This window comes from Piliocolobus tephrosceles, chromosome 15 (genome assembly GCF_002776525.5).
Source record: "Piliocolobus tephrosceles isolate RC106 chromosome 15, ASM277652v3, whole genome shotgun sequence".
Lineage (NCBI taxonomy): Eukaryota > Metazoa > Chordata > Mammalia > Primates > Cercopithecidae > Piliocolobus > Piliocolobus tephrosceles.
This window is the reverse complement of record NC_045448.1, coordinates 61,732,560-61,747,648: the sequence shown is the minus strand read 5'-3', so window position 1 is coordinate 61,747,648 and position 15,089 is coordinate 61,732,560. Positions and strand designations below refer to the sequence as shown.

General features: G+C 36.8%; 1 protein-coding gene across 4 annotated transcripts in view; it reads left to right on the top strand.

The window, feature by feature from the left end:
• The window catches only part of USP34 (ubiquitin specific peptidase 34), a 291,540-nt gene that overhangs the window by 164,629 nt on the left and 111,822 nt on the right, over positions 1-15,089 (top strand). For 3 of the 4 annotated variants that reach the window (XR_002734953.2, XM_023228313.2, XM_023228311.2), the window contains exons 26-30: positions 1,164-1,290; positions 1,387-1,534; positions 9,914-10,014; positions 10,209-10,418; positions 14,753-14,878. Coding sequence is in view for 3 of the 4 variants with exons in the window: in XM_023228313.2 (XP_023084081.1) it covers positions 1,164-1,290; positions 1,387-1,534; positions 9,914-10,014; positions 10,209-10,418; positions 14,753-14,878 (712 nt within the window). In the remaining variant the exon portion in view is untranslated. The remainder of the gene's footprint in view (positions 1-1,163; positions 1,291-1,386; positions 1,535-9,913; positions 10,015-10,208; positions 10,419-14,752; positions 14,879-15,089) is intronic. The other variant, XM_023228312.2, reaches the window with a different exon arrangement.

The window sequence follows — 15,089 nt, the reverse complement described above, 5'->3', positions numbered from 1 at the left end:
TAATTGAAGATTGCATTACATCTGTAGATTGAAAAATAGAATTTTTTTGTGTGTTCTGTATATTAAGGGAATAAACGATAATGTCTTAAATTGTTTTCTTTTTAAAAAGAGAAAAAGTTATAATTTTAAATAGTGGTTCCAGCCAGAAATGTTTTTGTTTCCCAAAATGTAGTATATAATCCCTGGAGACACTTGTGATTATCACAGCAAGGGAGCATGTTATTGGTATCTGGTGAGATTCTGTTGAATATGAGAGCATGAGATATAGCCTCCTTCACCCTAATTCATCTCTGCCTTCTGATAACAACAAATTATTGATTGGGCTTAAAATGTCAGTAGTGCCACTATGGAGAAACTCTGGTCTTCATTATGTAGCAGGAAACATTGTTTTAAGATTACTCTTTTGCTCATACATCAGATCATGTGGAAATTAGACAAGTTCATTCATTCCCTCACTTTTTATCCTTCTATTCTGAATTTGCTGATTAGTTTTAGACTTTTAAAAATTTTTTTATTTTAACTAAATTCAGGTACCTTTTATCCTGTCTTCCACATCTGAAAATTAGTTAGAAAATTGACACGTGTTTACTGATTATCATGCTAGGTGCCTGTTTCCTTTGAAATACAAGTCTTTGTAATTCACTTTATAATTTTAACAGCCATGAATTGACTCTCAAATTCTATTAGGCTGGTTAGTATATATTTACTAGAATGTTTCTGTCCCCCCAAAATTTTTCTTAATATATTTTTTCCTTCTGAATATAGGAATCACAGCTTGCTATTTCATTTACTGGATTAGTTTTTTTTTTTTTTTTTTTAATTCTTCCTGACTCTCCTACTAATATTTCTGTTCTCTCTATTTAAAAAAACAACAACAACAACAACAACAAAAAACTGGCCTTAAGGAGATTTTTTTTTTTCCTCAGTAATTTCTCTTGGTGACTATTTTGTTAGGAGCTCTTAGCTGTTATTATGCATTTAGTTTTGATTCAATGTGATGAATCTGAACTTAAATTTGTTGCTGTAGAATAAATTGGAATGAACTTAGAACTTCTTTTGGACTTTTCCAGTCTATAAGATGATAAAAGCTTGCATAGCATTAAAATGGTTTAAAATGGCATAAAATGGTATCTTTTCTATTTGTTGTTTTTGTCGTGTTTTAGGTTTGCATATCATCTGAGACAGTGGCAAATTGAAGGCACTGGTATTAGTAGTCATTTGAAAGCACTGAGTGACAAACAGTCTCTGCCGCTAAGGGTTGTATGCCAGCCAGCTGGACTTCCTGACAAGGTACTTACACAGTTTTAATTTCGAAGTTGATAACATTTCCCAGGTCAAATATATGTTCTTTTTGTATTTTTAAATTGGTTGCATCTCATATTTCAGATGACTATTGAAATGTATCCTAGTGACCAGGTAGCAGATCTTAGGGCTGAAGTAACTCATTGGTATGAAAATTTACAGAAAGAACAAATAAACCAACAAGCTCAGCTTCAGGAGTTTGGTCAAAGCAACCGAAAAGGAGAGTTTCCTGGTAAGCCTTTCAATTCAAATTTTCTCTTTCTCTTTCTCTCTTTCTTTCTTTCTCTCTTTTTCTTTTTCTTTCTCTTTTCTCTCTTCTCTTCTCTTTTCTTGGTTGTATCATATAGCAACTGTCTTGGTTTGTCTTGTGTTGCTATAACAATACTACAAACTAGGTAAAGAACAGAATTTGGGAAGTCCAAGATCAGGGTACCAGCATCTGGTGAGGGCTCCTCTCTGCTTTCAGAGTGGCAGCTTGAATGCTGCCTCCTCACAGGCAGAGGGTGAAAGGGTGAAAAAGGAACAGACTCCCTCCATCAGACCCCTTTATAATATCATTAATTCATTCATGGCCTCTCCAAAGTCCCCACCTCTAAAACCTGTTGCATTGAAAACTAATGTTCAACATGAGTTTTCAGAGAGAACAAAAAAATTCAAACCAAAGTAGCAACTTTGAAGTTTTACTTTGAAGGTCCACCATCCATGTTCATGGCTCCCCTCACCCTCCCCTCCCTTTAGTACCATTCATTCTTAGATAAGAAGCTGTTGAGAGTTGCTTCAGATGCTATTTGCAAAAAATTATTTTGTTTCTCAAAAAATTCTATTTTAGACCTTTGATGTGACCATAAAATAATTCTTGAAATTTATTTCATAAGCAATTTGGGAATTTTTGGTAAATTTAAATTTCCATATACTACTCATCCACTTTAACCCAATAGTTTTTTTCATATATTTCATTTTCATTTTTTCTGAGTATATAAAAATAACACACTTTGATGTCTCACCTGTGCATCTCTCCTTGCCTACCAAAAGTATCTTAAGAAATTTTTCACGTAGGCCTAATATATATATATATATTTCTCATATCTAATATATATGTTTCTGATCTCTTTCCAGAGTTAGTAAGATAAAACGTAAGAATATATACACACACACACACACACACACACACGTATATTTAAAGCACAAATGGTAGAATTCCATCTTTACTGTTCTATTTGCTTGTAGGGCATATCATTATCTTAGAAAACACTTTATGTTAGTTCATGTAGAAAGTTACCTCATTCTTTTTGAGATCTGCATAGTTCACTATATAGTAATAACTTGATTCATTTTCCCTGTTCTCTACTAATGGACATTTAGATTGTTTTCATTGTTTTGCTGTTACAAACAATGTGAAAGAGAATATCTTTGTCTCTACATTATTTCACATATGTTGGATAAATACCTCATTGTGGAATTTCTGAATCCAAATGTATGTACTTTCATTAGGTTGAAATGTACTGTGCGTAAAGTGTATGAAAATAATAAAGTGAAAATCCATGTACCTACCATCCAGGTTAAGAACTGGAACATTAGTAGAAGCTACTATTGTGTCCCTACCCAATAACATAATTTCCACTTCTCCTTAACACTGTCTTGAGTTTTGAATTTGTTTTTTTAGTGTTGTTTATAGCCTTACCTCCACGTATGTGTTTTTATTTAGTTATGTGAAACAGTTCAGCAACCACAAACCTAGTGGATAAAGAAAAAGGGACATATGGCTACTATTAGATATAGGATTGCAGAAGATGACAAGTTATAAACCTTCCCTACAGATATGTATAGCCTAATTTGGGGATATCAGTGGGAAAGTTCTCAGGTATATATTTCAGCACAGTTAAGACATATCCTATTGCTATAATGTTGATAAAAATACTGGAATATCCAACAGAAATGTTTTCATAGAATTTGTATTTTCTTTTTCTAAGCTCTTCATGATCTACGATAACTCTCAGGAGTAGGTCAAAGCAGAATTTCTTCTGTAGGATGAAATGAATGTCCTCTACTGATTCAAGCAGTAGTACATGGAGGTGAGAGCAGGAACCTCCCTAGCACTTGGTAAAGACAGTCCACGTAGAGATAAGAATCTGGACCAGGTTCATTGTCCATTCTTTTGTAACATAGAGAAGATAGTACAGTGGCAGCAGGGGTCTTGGTCATGATAACCCTCAATGCGTTTCTCCAAAGTCACACTGATCTTACTAATTGTCCTCCAAATTTGGTGCACAGCAGTCATTGTGTGATATCTTTTATCATCCTTCTGGTGATTCTCTTCTCTCCTATATTGGGTATTCTGTTTCCATTATCCATACTTTTCTTGTTATTGGTTGACTTTGTGTGTATGTGTTTCTGGAATACAAGGCAGTGTTCTGTTCAGTGGTTTCTTGTGATAAGATTGACAGGGTAATGTTTTTTATTCCTTGCATGATTAATAATATGTATCTCATGTTTTCATACGCAAATGATAAATTAGCTGGGTATAGAATTTTAAGTTGGAAATAATTTTGTTGCACAATTTTAGAGGTGCTTCTCCATTGTTTCTTGCTTTCATTGTTGCTGTTGAATTCTGAAGCCATTCTTATTTCTGATATTTTTTACATACAGTATGTCTTTTTTTTTTTTGAGATAGTCTCTCTCTGTCACCCAGGCTGTCACCCAGGCAGTGGCACGATCATGGCTTACTGCAACCTTCATGTTCAAGTGATTCTCCCACCTCAGCCCTCTAAGTAGCTGGGGCTGCAGGCAGGTGCTACCATCCCCGGCTAATTTTTTGTATGTTTAGTAGAGACAGGGTTTCACCATGTTGCCTAGGCTGGTCTCAAACTCCTGAGCTCAAGCTTTCTGCCCACTTAGGCCTCCCGAAGTGCTGGGATTACAGCCATGAGCCACCATGCCCAGCTAACATGCAGTATGTTTTCTTATAGACATTAATCAGTCTTCATCTTTTTCTTAGTGTTCTGGACCTGAGTATAGGTCTTTTTTCAATGATTGTGATGGGTGCTTCAGTATTTATGTATTTAGGTATTTAGCATTGGGCCCTTTCGGTTTGGCAGATTATATTTTTCAGTTTGGAGAAATTTTCTTGAAATGGTTCATATATTTCTTCTGTTTTATCATTTTCTCTGTTTATGGAACATATCCATTATCTAGATGTTTCGTCTCTAAGACTCTCTCTAATTTCTATGTTTCTTTTTATAAGTTTTAACTCAAGTTCCTGAGAGATGTTCTCAATATTATTTTGCAGTCTTTCTACTGAGTTTTTCATTTCTGCTGTCATACTTTCAATATCTAAGAGCTCTTTTTTCTCTGAAAAAATATGCCTATTTTTAAAGTTGAAATACCTTTTTGAGATTAACATTTTACTTAATTGTTGAATTTTGCTTTTTTTTGTTCATTCTGTTGGTGTCTACATTTTAGTGTGTAGATTATTTACATTCAATGTAAGTATTTTCTATTTGTCCCATCTCTTCAGTTTCTTTTTTAGCACATATTTAGCACTTCTGACACTTTGCATTCCTGTGTATAGATCTAAGTTTCTCTTTGGTTTCTTTCCCCCCTTTCTTTCTGTTATTTTATTTTATTTTGTTTTTATTTATTTATTTTTTGAGACAGGGTCTCACTCTGTCACCCGGGCTGGAGTGAGGTGACATAATCACAGTTCACCACAGCCTTAACCTCCTGTTCTCAGGTGATCCTCCCACCTCAGTCTCCTGAGTAGCTGGGACTACAGGTGCCAGCCATCATGCCCAGCTGACTTTTGTATTTTTTGTAGAGACAGGGTTTTGCCATATTGCCCAGGCTGGTCTTGAACTCCTGGGCTCAAGCGATTCTCTCACCTTGGCTGCCCAAAGTCCTAGGATTACAGGGGGGACCCACTGTGCCGGACCTCTTCCCCTTTTTTCTAATAAACTTCCGTTAAAGCTTTGTACGCTAGGTGTTCTGGTGACAAATTTTCTCAAGCTTTTGTTTGTCTAGAAAAAAGTTTATCTAAAAATGTTTATTTTGCCTTCATTGTTGATGGGTATTTTCACTGGACATCGAATTCTAGGTCATGAGGTTTTTTATCCTCTTTCAGAACTTTAAAATTGTTGTTCTGTTAATATTTGGCCTGCAAAGTTTGTGACCTGAGTCGGTGGCTTTCCTTATCTTTTGTCCTTTAAAGCTGACGATGGAGGAAAGAAAAAGGATATAAAGCTTTTTCTTTAACATTGATTTTCAGCATTTTGATTATGAGTGTGCCTTTCTTTGTGTTTGAGATCTGGGTTTACCTTCTCAGATCTGTGAGTTTATAACTTTTATCAAACTTAGAAAAGGTTAGCAATTATATAGTGCTTCATTTTTTTCTCTTTTTCTTCTCTCCTTACCCTTTTAATTTCTGAGCCTATAGTGTTTCTAGGCTGTTGGTTAAGGTGTTGCATATTTCTGAGGCACTGTTCCTTTTCTTTCTTCCTTTTGTTTTTTGTATATGAGGGTTAGATGTTGATCTTACTCCTACGCTAAATCGTTTTGTGATGTATCTTTTTTTGGGGCTTACTGTTCATCATGAGTTTATTTTGTGGTCATCTTGCAAACTTTATTGGTATGATCTCCTTTTTTCTTCTTGTCAGTTTATGTCTGTAAATTTTTTTTTTTTCTTGAGTCTCACACTGTTGCCCAGGCTGGAGTGCAGTGGTGCCATATCAGCTCACTGCAACCTCTGCCTTCAGGTTCAAGTGATTTTTCTGCCTCAGCCTCCCAGGTAGCCACGACTACAGGTGCGTGCCACCACACCCTGCTAAGTTTTATATTTTTGGTAGAGACAGGGTTTCATCATACTGGCCAGGCTGGTCTTGAACTCCTGACCTCATGATCGACCCACCTCAGCCTCCCAAAGTGCTGGGATTACAGGCGTGAGCCACCACACCCGTCCTATCTCTGTAAAATTTTTAAAATTTATTTTATTGGAGTTGTAAAGGGGAAAGATTACATGTGTGTTTTCAGTATTCAATTAGAAATCAAGAGTTTTTAAGATTTCGTTTTGTCTGGAAACATTAATTTTTTTAAAAAGGTAAAAATTCTGTTTAGAACTGATAAGGAATAAGTAGCTCTTATGTTAAAAAGATCTTCTCAAAAGTAATAAAAGATAGAAAACAGCTCAATGTATTATAAAATCCAGTTCAGCCATAATAGTCAACATTAATATGTTGTCATTGTCCATCCAGCATGCTATATAAAAATACCATAAACAGGGTAGCTTATAAACAAAAGAAATTTATTTCTCATCGTCTGGAACCTGGGAATTCCAAGATAATGGTGCCAGCAGATTCAATGTCTAGTGACAGCTTTCTCATAGATGGTGCTTTATTGCTGTGTCTTCATGTGGTAAAAGGCTCAAGCAAGCTCCTTTGGACCTCTTTTGTAGAGACACCACTCCCATTGATGGAGGACTCTGCCTAATACCTAATAACCTCACAAAGATCCCACTTCCAAAATATCATCACCTTGGTAATTAGGATTCGACATACGAATTTGGGGAACACATATGTTCAGACCATAACACTTGTCATTAACACACAGAATATTGGCCTATCTCACATCAAATACAGGCCATTATGCTAAATAAAACGCTGGTCATTGCAGTTCTCTTTTGGAACAAAGTTATGCATGCTTAATTAGAGTAGCAATTAATCATGACTAAGAGTGTTTTAATATTGCAAATATTAATAATTACATTTAATTGTCTCACCGAGTTAGACATTTAATAAAAATCTACCAAAGCTTTGCTAGGCACGGTAGCTCATGCCTATAATCCCAAGGCTTTAAGGCTGAGGCAGGTAGATCATTTGTGGTCAGGAGTTCGAGACCAGCCTGGCTAACATGGCAAAACCCTGTCTCTGCTAAAAATATAAAAATTAGCTGGGCCTAGTGGTGTGCACCTGTAATCCCAGCTACTTGGGAGGCTGAAGCATGAGAATCGCTTAAGCCCAGGAGGTGGAGGTTGCAGTGAGCCGAGATCATGCCACTGCACTCCAGCCTGGGTGACAGAGTGAGACTCTGTCTTAAAAAAAAAAAAAAAAAAAAACAAAGTATTAATGGCTCACGCCTGTAATCCCAACACTTTGGGAGGCTGAGGTGGGTCGATCATGAGGTCAGGAGTTCGAGACCAACTGTCCTGGCTAACATGGTGAAAGCCCGTCTCTTCTAAAAAATACAAAAAATTAGCCGGGCATGGTGGCGAGTGCCTGTAGTCCCAGCTACTCGGGAGGCTGAGGCAGGAGAATGGTGTGAACTCGGGAGGCGGAGCTTGCAGTGAGCCGAGGTAGTGCCAGTGCACTCCAGCCTAGGCGACAGAGCGAGACTCCCATCTCAAAAAAAAAAAAAAAAAGTTTAATACAGAATTTCTGTCTATCCAGCAGCCAAAGCTTTTCTTAATGAACATGCTGCTTTATAAGCATTTACTTTTCTTCTAGTTTTGTATAATACAGAACGATACAAATTTGTGACATAAATAATATAATAATAAATTTATAAAAATCAATACAAATAATAAAATAAATAAAAATAAAAAATGAATAAAATATACTGTAAAAAAGTATAGCTATTAGATTATTCAGTTATAATTTGTGAGCAACATGATGAATGGGGCACTAAAGAAATCAAGTATACAATAGCAAATTTTAAATGTTATGATATTCTGGCTGGGCGTGGTGGCTCATGCCTGTAATCCAGCACTTTGGGTGAACGAGGCAGGCAGATCACTTGAGGTCAAGAGTTCGAGACCAGCCTGGCCAACATGGTCAAACCCATCTCTACTAAAAACACAGAAATTAGATAGGTGTGATGGTGCACACCTGTAGTCCCAGGTATTCAGGAGGCCAAGACTAGAGAATTGCTTGAACCCAGGAGGCAGAGGTTGCAGTGAGCTGAGCTTGAGCCACTGCACTCCAGCCTAGGTGACAGAGTGAGACTCAGTCTCAAAAAAAAAAAAAAAAATTATGATATCATGAGGTCTTTGTCAAATGTGAGAATAAAACTTTTTGAGGTAATTGAACTGCTGAGTAAATTGAAATAGCATGCCTCTGTATAGAATATTGTAAAGATGTTAGGTAAATTTATTTAACATGTTCTATCAAAAATTCTGATGTAATTTTTGTTTAAAATTTGATGAAATTATGGTGAAGTTATCTATATGAATAAACTAAGCAATATTATTATTTCTGGGAAGTCAGTAAATTGGTACTTTACAAAAAAGGAAAAAGAACAAAAAAGTTCTGGGAGAAAAACTCAAGGATAATAGAAAGTTGAACTTCTGTACTAGCTATATAAACATTTAAACCATAATATGATTTTGGTGTGGGAATTGTTAAATGATACAGAATGGATACCGAAAATCAGTCATATGACTTGTTCAGTTTGGGGAAAGAAAAACCCCTTCTTTTTAATATTTAGGATATGTTTAAAATGTCATACCTACATTAACAAATGGTAGGAAAATTTAGAAGAAAATAGGATTGAATGTTTGTCAAACCATTTTGAGGGCCAAGATTGAGGGCTAGAAATAATGAGAAAGGGAAAGAGTCATAGATTTAGCTACACAATGATTAGCAATTTAGTTATAAAAAAATTGTGCTTAAGGCAAATTGCCAATATGACTCCTCTTGGGAGAAAAACATATTCCTTCTCTGTGTTTGAAATATTTTTTCCACAGACCTTTTTTATTTATGTGAAGGGAAAGGTAATTTTAAAATGTTATATGTCATTATGAAAAGCAATAGCATTACCACACTCATTTTTCTTGAAAGTAATTGGTGTCCAGTGGAGTTTTTCTATATCAAATGAAATTTAGCAATAGTTTTAAAGTTTAAATTATTCATCAGACATTTAATTTTGCTTACTTTTCCTGCTGTAATCATTTTTTTCCCCAAAAACTTTGTACATTATACATTACTTAATTTGAATGTGTTCTCCATTTTAGTGCTGGGAATGCATGTGTGAATAAAACACCTCTGCCCTTGTGGAACTGGGAATTTGTCATTCTTCCTTTCCTTTTTTTTTCTTTCTGTTTTTCTTTCCCTTTTTCCTTTGCTTCTGTCTTTTTTTCTCCTTCCCTTCCTGGATAACAAATATGAGGTGTTAACAAGTGCTTTAAAGAAAGATAAAGCAGAGTAAAGGGTTGATGGTGAAGTGAAGCTTTTAGATTGTGTGGTAAGGAGAAAGCTCCCATTGGATGAGAGAATTGAAAGAGGTGAGAAAATAAGTATCTTGAATTCCTGAAGAGGAATCTTAGTCCTTGAGGTCGTAATATACTTGGTATTTTCAAGAAAGAGAAAGGAGGCCAGTTGACTGAACATAGTGTGAGGTAGGGAAGCTGGTGGCAAATGAAGTTGAAGGTGTAGGCAGCAAAAAGGACTTAGTACATTCTAGAAATATCTATCCCTAATCTGTTGAGTTTTCTCTCTTTACCTTGGATCTGGAGGGTTGGAATTATATTTAAGCTTTACGTGTAGTGTGATTAATTGCTACAACTACATATTCTTATCAGTAAATAAATAAATTCTTAAATTCATTTCCATGTTCTGCTGCTTTTAAGGAGGCCTCATGGGACCTGTCAGGATGATTTCATCTGGACACGAGTTAACAACAGATTATGATGAAAAAGCACTTCATGAGCTTGGTTTTAAGGATATGCAGGTACATATATAAAACGTGATTTGAGTTTTAATGATCTGTTTATAATCATCAGTTGAATAGTCACAGATGTAGTTTAAAAATAGCTCTTATTACTTTGTTATATTAAAATTCTAAGTGATTTTATACTTCAGATTCATTGTTTTATTAAACCAAAAGCTTGATCTGCATAAATTTTTTTCCCCTGTTTTTTATAGATGGTATTTGTATCTTTGGGTGCACCAAGGAGAGAACGGAAAGGGGAAGGTGTTCAGCTGCCAGCATCTTGCCTCCCACCCCCTCAGAAGGACAACATTCCAATGCTTTTGCTTTTACAAGAACCTCATTTAACTACTCTTTTTGATTTATTAGAGATGCTTGCATCATTTAAACCACCCTCAGGAAAAGTAGCAGTGGATGATAGTGAGGTGACTATGTTTCATTTTCACAAATCTTATTTTGTCTCTCTTTTGAGAGGATATAGTAACTTTAATACAACTATAGATTATAAAATGTTATAAAATATAATTTTCTCACTTTTCTTTTCTTTTATTTTTTTGAGACGGTGTCTCACTCTGTTAACCAGGCTGGAGTACAGTGGCATGATCTCAGCTCACTGCAAGCTCCGCCTTCCGGGTTCACGCCATTCTCCTGCCTCAGCCTTCTTTGTAGCTGGGATTACAGGTGTGTGCCACCACAGCCGGCTAATTTTTGTATTTCTAGTAGAGATGGGGTTTCACCATGGTAGTCAGGCTGGTCTTGAATTTCTGACCTCTTGATCCACCCACCTCGGCCTCCCAAATTACTGGGATTACAGGCATGAGCCACCGTGCCTGGCCCTCAGTAATCTTTTAAGAGTAGTAAAATTGGGCTGGGTGCAGTGGCTCACGCCTGTAATCCTAGCACTTTGGGAGGCTGAGATGGGCAGATCACGAGGTCAGGAGTTCAAGACCAGCCTGACCAACATGGTGAAACCCCGTCTCTACTGAAAATACAAAAATTAGCTGAGCATGGTGACACGCGCCTGTAATCCCAGCTACTCCAGAGGCTGAGGCAGGATAGTCGCTTGAATCCAGGAGGCAGAGGTTGCAGTGAGCCAAGATTGTGCCACTGTACTCCAGCCTGGATAATAGAGCAAGACACCACCTCAAAAAAAAAAAAAAAAAAGGTAAAATTAAGAACCCATTTATTTGTTCATTATCTATTTAAGTACCTAACGTGACGCAGGCATACTGTTTTAATCAAATTATTGTTTATAATACTTTGGTCTAGAAAGGGCTCTCTGAGGGAGACTGTATGTAATCTGAGCTAGAAGGATGAAAAGCCAGTTAGAAAGATGAGACATGGTCTGGATAGAGTAATCTGGAGAAAGGGTTTCTGGGGAAATGCTTGATAAAAGGAGTTAGGCAGGTTTAGGAATTGTTACAGCTAGAAAGGAGAATGTGAAAGAGGATGGGAGAGTAGAATGAGAGGAAAGAAATTGGAAAGGTAGGCAGAGCATAATAATGTGTACCTTTTGTATCATTGTGAGTCATTTCCATTTTACTCAAAGTGGACCTCATTAAAAGATTTTAAACAGAGGATAAACACATGTTCTGATTTTTGTTTTATACCTAATACCTAATATGCCTAATAAGTTTCTTTGGCAAAAATAGCAAAGTCAGTAAAGCATTTGATGTGCAAGTCCAGGAAGGAGTTGCACTGGAATAGGGTGGCAGCAGTGGAAATAAATGGACAACAGGTCAAAGCATCACTTGGTGGTGTTTTGGGTTTTAGGAGTAGGGAATGAAGAGGAGAAGGAAGACGGAAATGGCATTGGGTTTCTGGCCTGTGCAACTAGGGGGGATTCCATTTGAACTGGAGGATAGATGGATTCCTGAGGGACATCAAGTAGAAATGTCAGGTAATCACTTGGATATGTAAGTATGGAGCTCAGAGAAAAGGTACAGTCTAGAAAAATGGTTAGTGAGTTATCACTATAAAGATCCCATTTATTTTATTTTATTTTATTTTTTTGTGAGACACAGTCTTGGTGTGTCACCCAGGCTGCAGTGCAGTGGTATGATCATAGCTCAGTATAGCCTTGATCTCTCAGGTTGAAGTGATTGCCGCCTCAGCCTCCTGCATAGGTGGAACTTCAGGTGCATGCCAATGTGCCTGGCTAATTTTTTAATTGCTTTGTAGACATGGTCTCTCTGGGTTGCCCAGGTCGGTTTCAAACTCTTGGCCTCGAGCGATCCTCCCACCTCAGCCTCCCAAAGTGCTGGGATCATAGGCATAAGCTGCTGTGCCCAGCCTGAAGATGGCATTCAGAGGCAAGAATGTGTATGACATCACCTAAAGGAGCCATATTCAATCCACTGACTTTTAAAACAATGCCTTTAAATGGGCTTCTTCTTAGACATTTTCATGTATTCATGTAGCTTATGCAGTAAATTACAATTTTGAGATTTAGAGGCAGGTAAAATGGTGGTATTCTGATGGTTTTCTCTGTTAGGCTAGTATTCTTTTCTTTATTCCCCAAGATTGTTAAGCGACTTCTTCCCGTTTCCATGATGTGTTTGATCATGGATGCAGTGGGCTGCCATTGAGCCCTCTGTTTCTTATACCTCAGTTTCTCACATGATGGTACATTCTTGAATTCCCTAGAAATCTCCATTGTTTTTTCAAGCAAAATAGTCATTAATAGGTGCCCATGAAACCTCTGTTTTCTCACCTAGTGCTGGTATTCTGTTCCATGTATTAGGGGAATAATGAGAGGAGGGGGACAAACATTTTGCAGAAGGTTTTTTCAAAAGAGGAGTTATTCAAATTGGGTCCAGCTACTGATAAGAGTGAAGAGAAAAGCATTACAGATTTTCTTCATTAAGAAAGTAAATAACATGTTTGAGGAACTGGGAATATGAGCATAGTGTAATTTAAATACTATGACAGAAAGGTTCACTGTAACCTATATCACAAAAGGACCTTAAATGATTTTTTTTTAAATCCATCATTATGGCTGGCTTTAAGCAACAAAATGAGCTCTTTTCTGGGCTTTTAGAAACAATTTAGATGTTTGTGTGGAGGGTATAGTAGAGAAAACCAGGACCAGTGACAAGAGATCCTGGGCTGTTATGTTAATAGGCTGTTACATTATTCTGAGTAGTGAGGCTTAAACCAAAGGGAAAGCATTTCATTGTTTCAGCAGATTTTTTTTTAGAGAGTCTCACTCTGTCCTCCACGCTGGAGTGCGGTGATGTGATACTGGCTCACTGCAACCTCCACCTCCCAGGTTCCAGCGATTCTCCTGCCTCAGCCTCCTGAGTAGCTTGGACTACAGGTGCACACTACCATGCCCAGCTACTTTTGTTTGTATTTTTAGTAGAGACAGGGTTTCACTGTGTTAGCCAGGATGGTCTCGATCTCTGACCTCGTGATCCTCCTGCCTCGGCCTCCCAAAGTGCTGGGATTACAGGTGGGAGACACTGCGCCCAGCCGCAGATACTGTATTGAATCTTATTTTTGGCAGGTTGATATAGGGATTCTTTGATTCTTTGGCCCTGATGAGAGTTACACAAAAAAGAAAAAATAAAGTATCTTTACTGTGTATGTCTCATGAGACTTTCAGTCATAGAAGAACATAGTTATGCACACTTGGAAGGTATTTTTCCTTCAAATCCTTTTTTGCATAGAGTTCAATATTTCTTTCTTTTTAGTGGTTATTTACAAAGGAATGATGAGTCATTTTACTGAAGAACTGAGGGCCGTTTCCTCAAGTGAAGTGCCAGTGTTACTCGAGGGTTGCTTCTCTTTGTTCATCAAGCTTGTGAAAGAGCAAATTTACCTTGAAACTTTCTAAGATTTCCTTGATATTGGAGAATCACTTGAACCCGGGAGGCAGAGGTTGCAGTGAGTCGAGATTGCATCGTTGCACTCCAGCCTGGGCAACAAGAGCAAAACTCTGTCTCAAAAAAAAAAAGATTTCCTTGCCATCAAAGTATACCATCTTTCTGCCATTATACCAAAAGAACTACGTTTCTTTTTATAGGCTTATAGAATATCCCTAGACCATATTATACCAAAGAATCACTATGATAGTAGCAGTAGTAATAAATTTATACTCTGTGGAAAATACCAAAACTGTCAATTTAGTTTTTACAAATCTTTTTACCTCTCAGGGTGGTACTTTTGATTTTTTTAAATTGCCTATTTCCTAAATGGTTTTTGAGACATTATTTAGCTTACTCTTGCCTTAGCAAGTTTCTGAACTCAGATTTAACAAATGGTAATGGAAGAAAATAGGTCTCTAAAATCGTTTGCTTTCTTCTTAATGTCTGCCTGAGACTGAAAAATGAAGTTTAGATTAACAAAATAAGAGAAACAGGCTCTTTTCCTAAATGGAAGTTCAAGGATTTAATTCACCAAGTCTTTGTTGTGCTTAGAATAGTGACCTGCAAAATGGAAATAGATGATAGTCATATTGTAATTTGTTAGAATGGCCTTTAGACAGATGTTTTCACTCTTATTTCAAAAGTTTCCTGAGGAACATCATCAGTCTTGGAGGAAAGCTTTTCTAGAAAAATGTTCAGTAAGAAGTTGAAAAAACACTGCTTGACTATTAACTTTCTCAAATATTATGTATCATATAAGAAATGTTTCGTTTCTCACTTTTCAAAAAGGCTAAAAATATTAGCAAATTTGATAAGTTTTTACGCAAAGATTTGAACTTCAAACTTTTTTCTGATCTGTTTTGATAAAGCAGTTGTTCTTATTTGTGTAGAGCTTACGATGTGAAGAACTTCATCTTCATGCAGAAAATTTGTCTAGGCGGGTCTGGGAGCTACTGATGCTTCTTCCTACATGTCCTAATATGTTGATGGCATTCCAGAATATCTCAGATGAGCAGGTGAGGCCATAAAATCTGTTTACTCTCCTAGAGGCTGTTGCCAGTTTATATTCCTATTGACAGTGTAGAAGATTGCCTGTTGATGTACCCTTAGTAAATCTGAATATAGTTTTTAACCCATATAATAGGTAAAAAGTGCCACTTCATTTTAATGTTCATTTGTTTGTTTAGTGAGGGTGAATAACAGGCTGAATGCAAGATGAAGATGTTT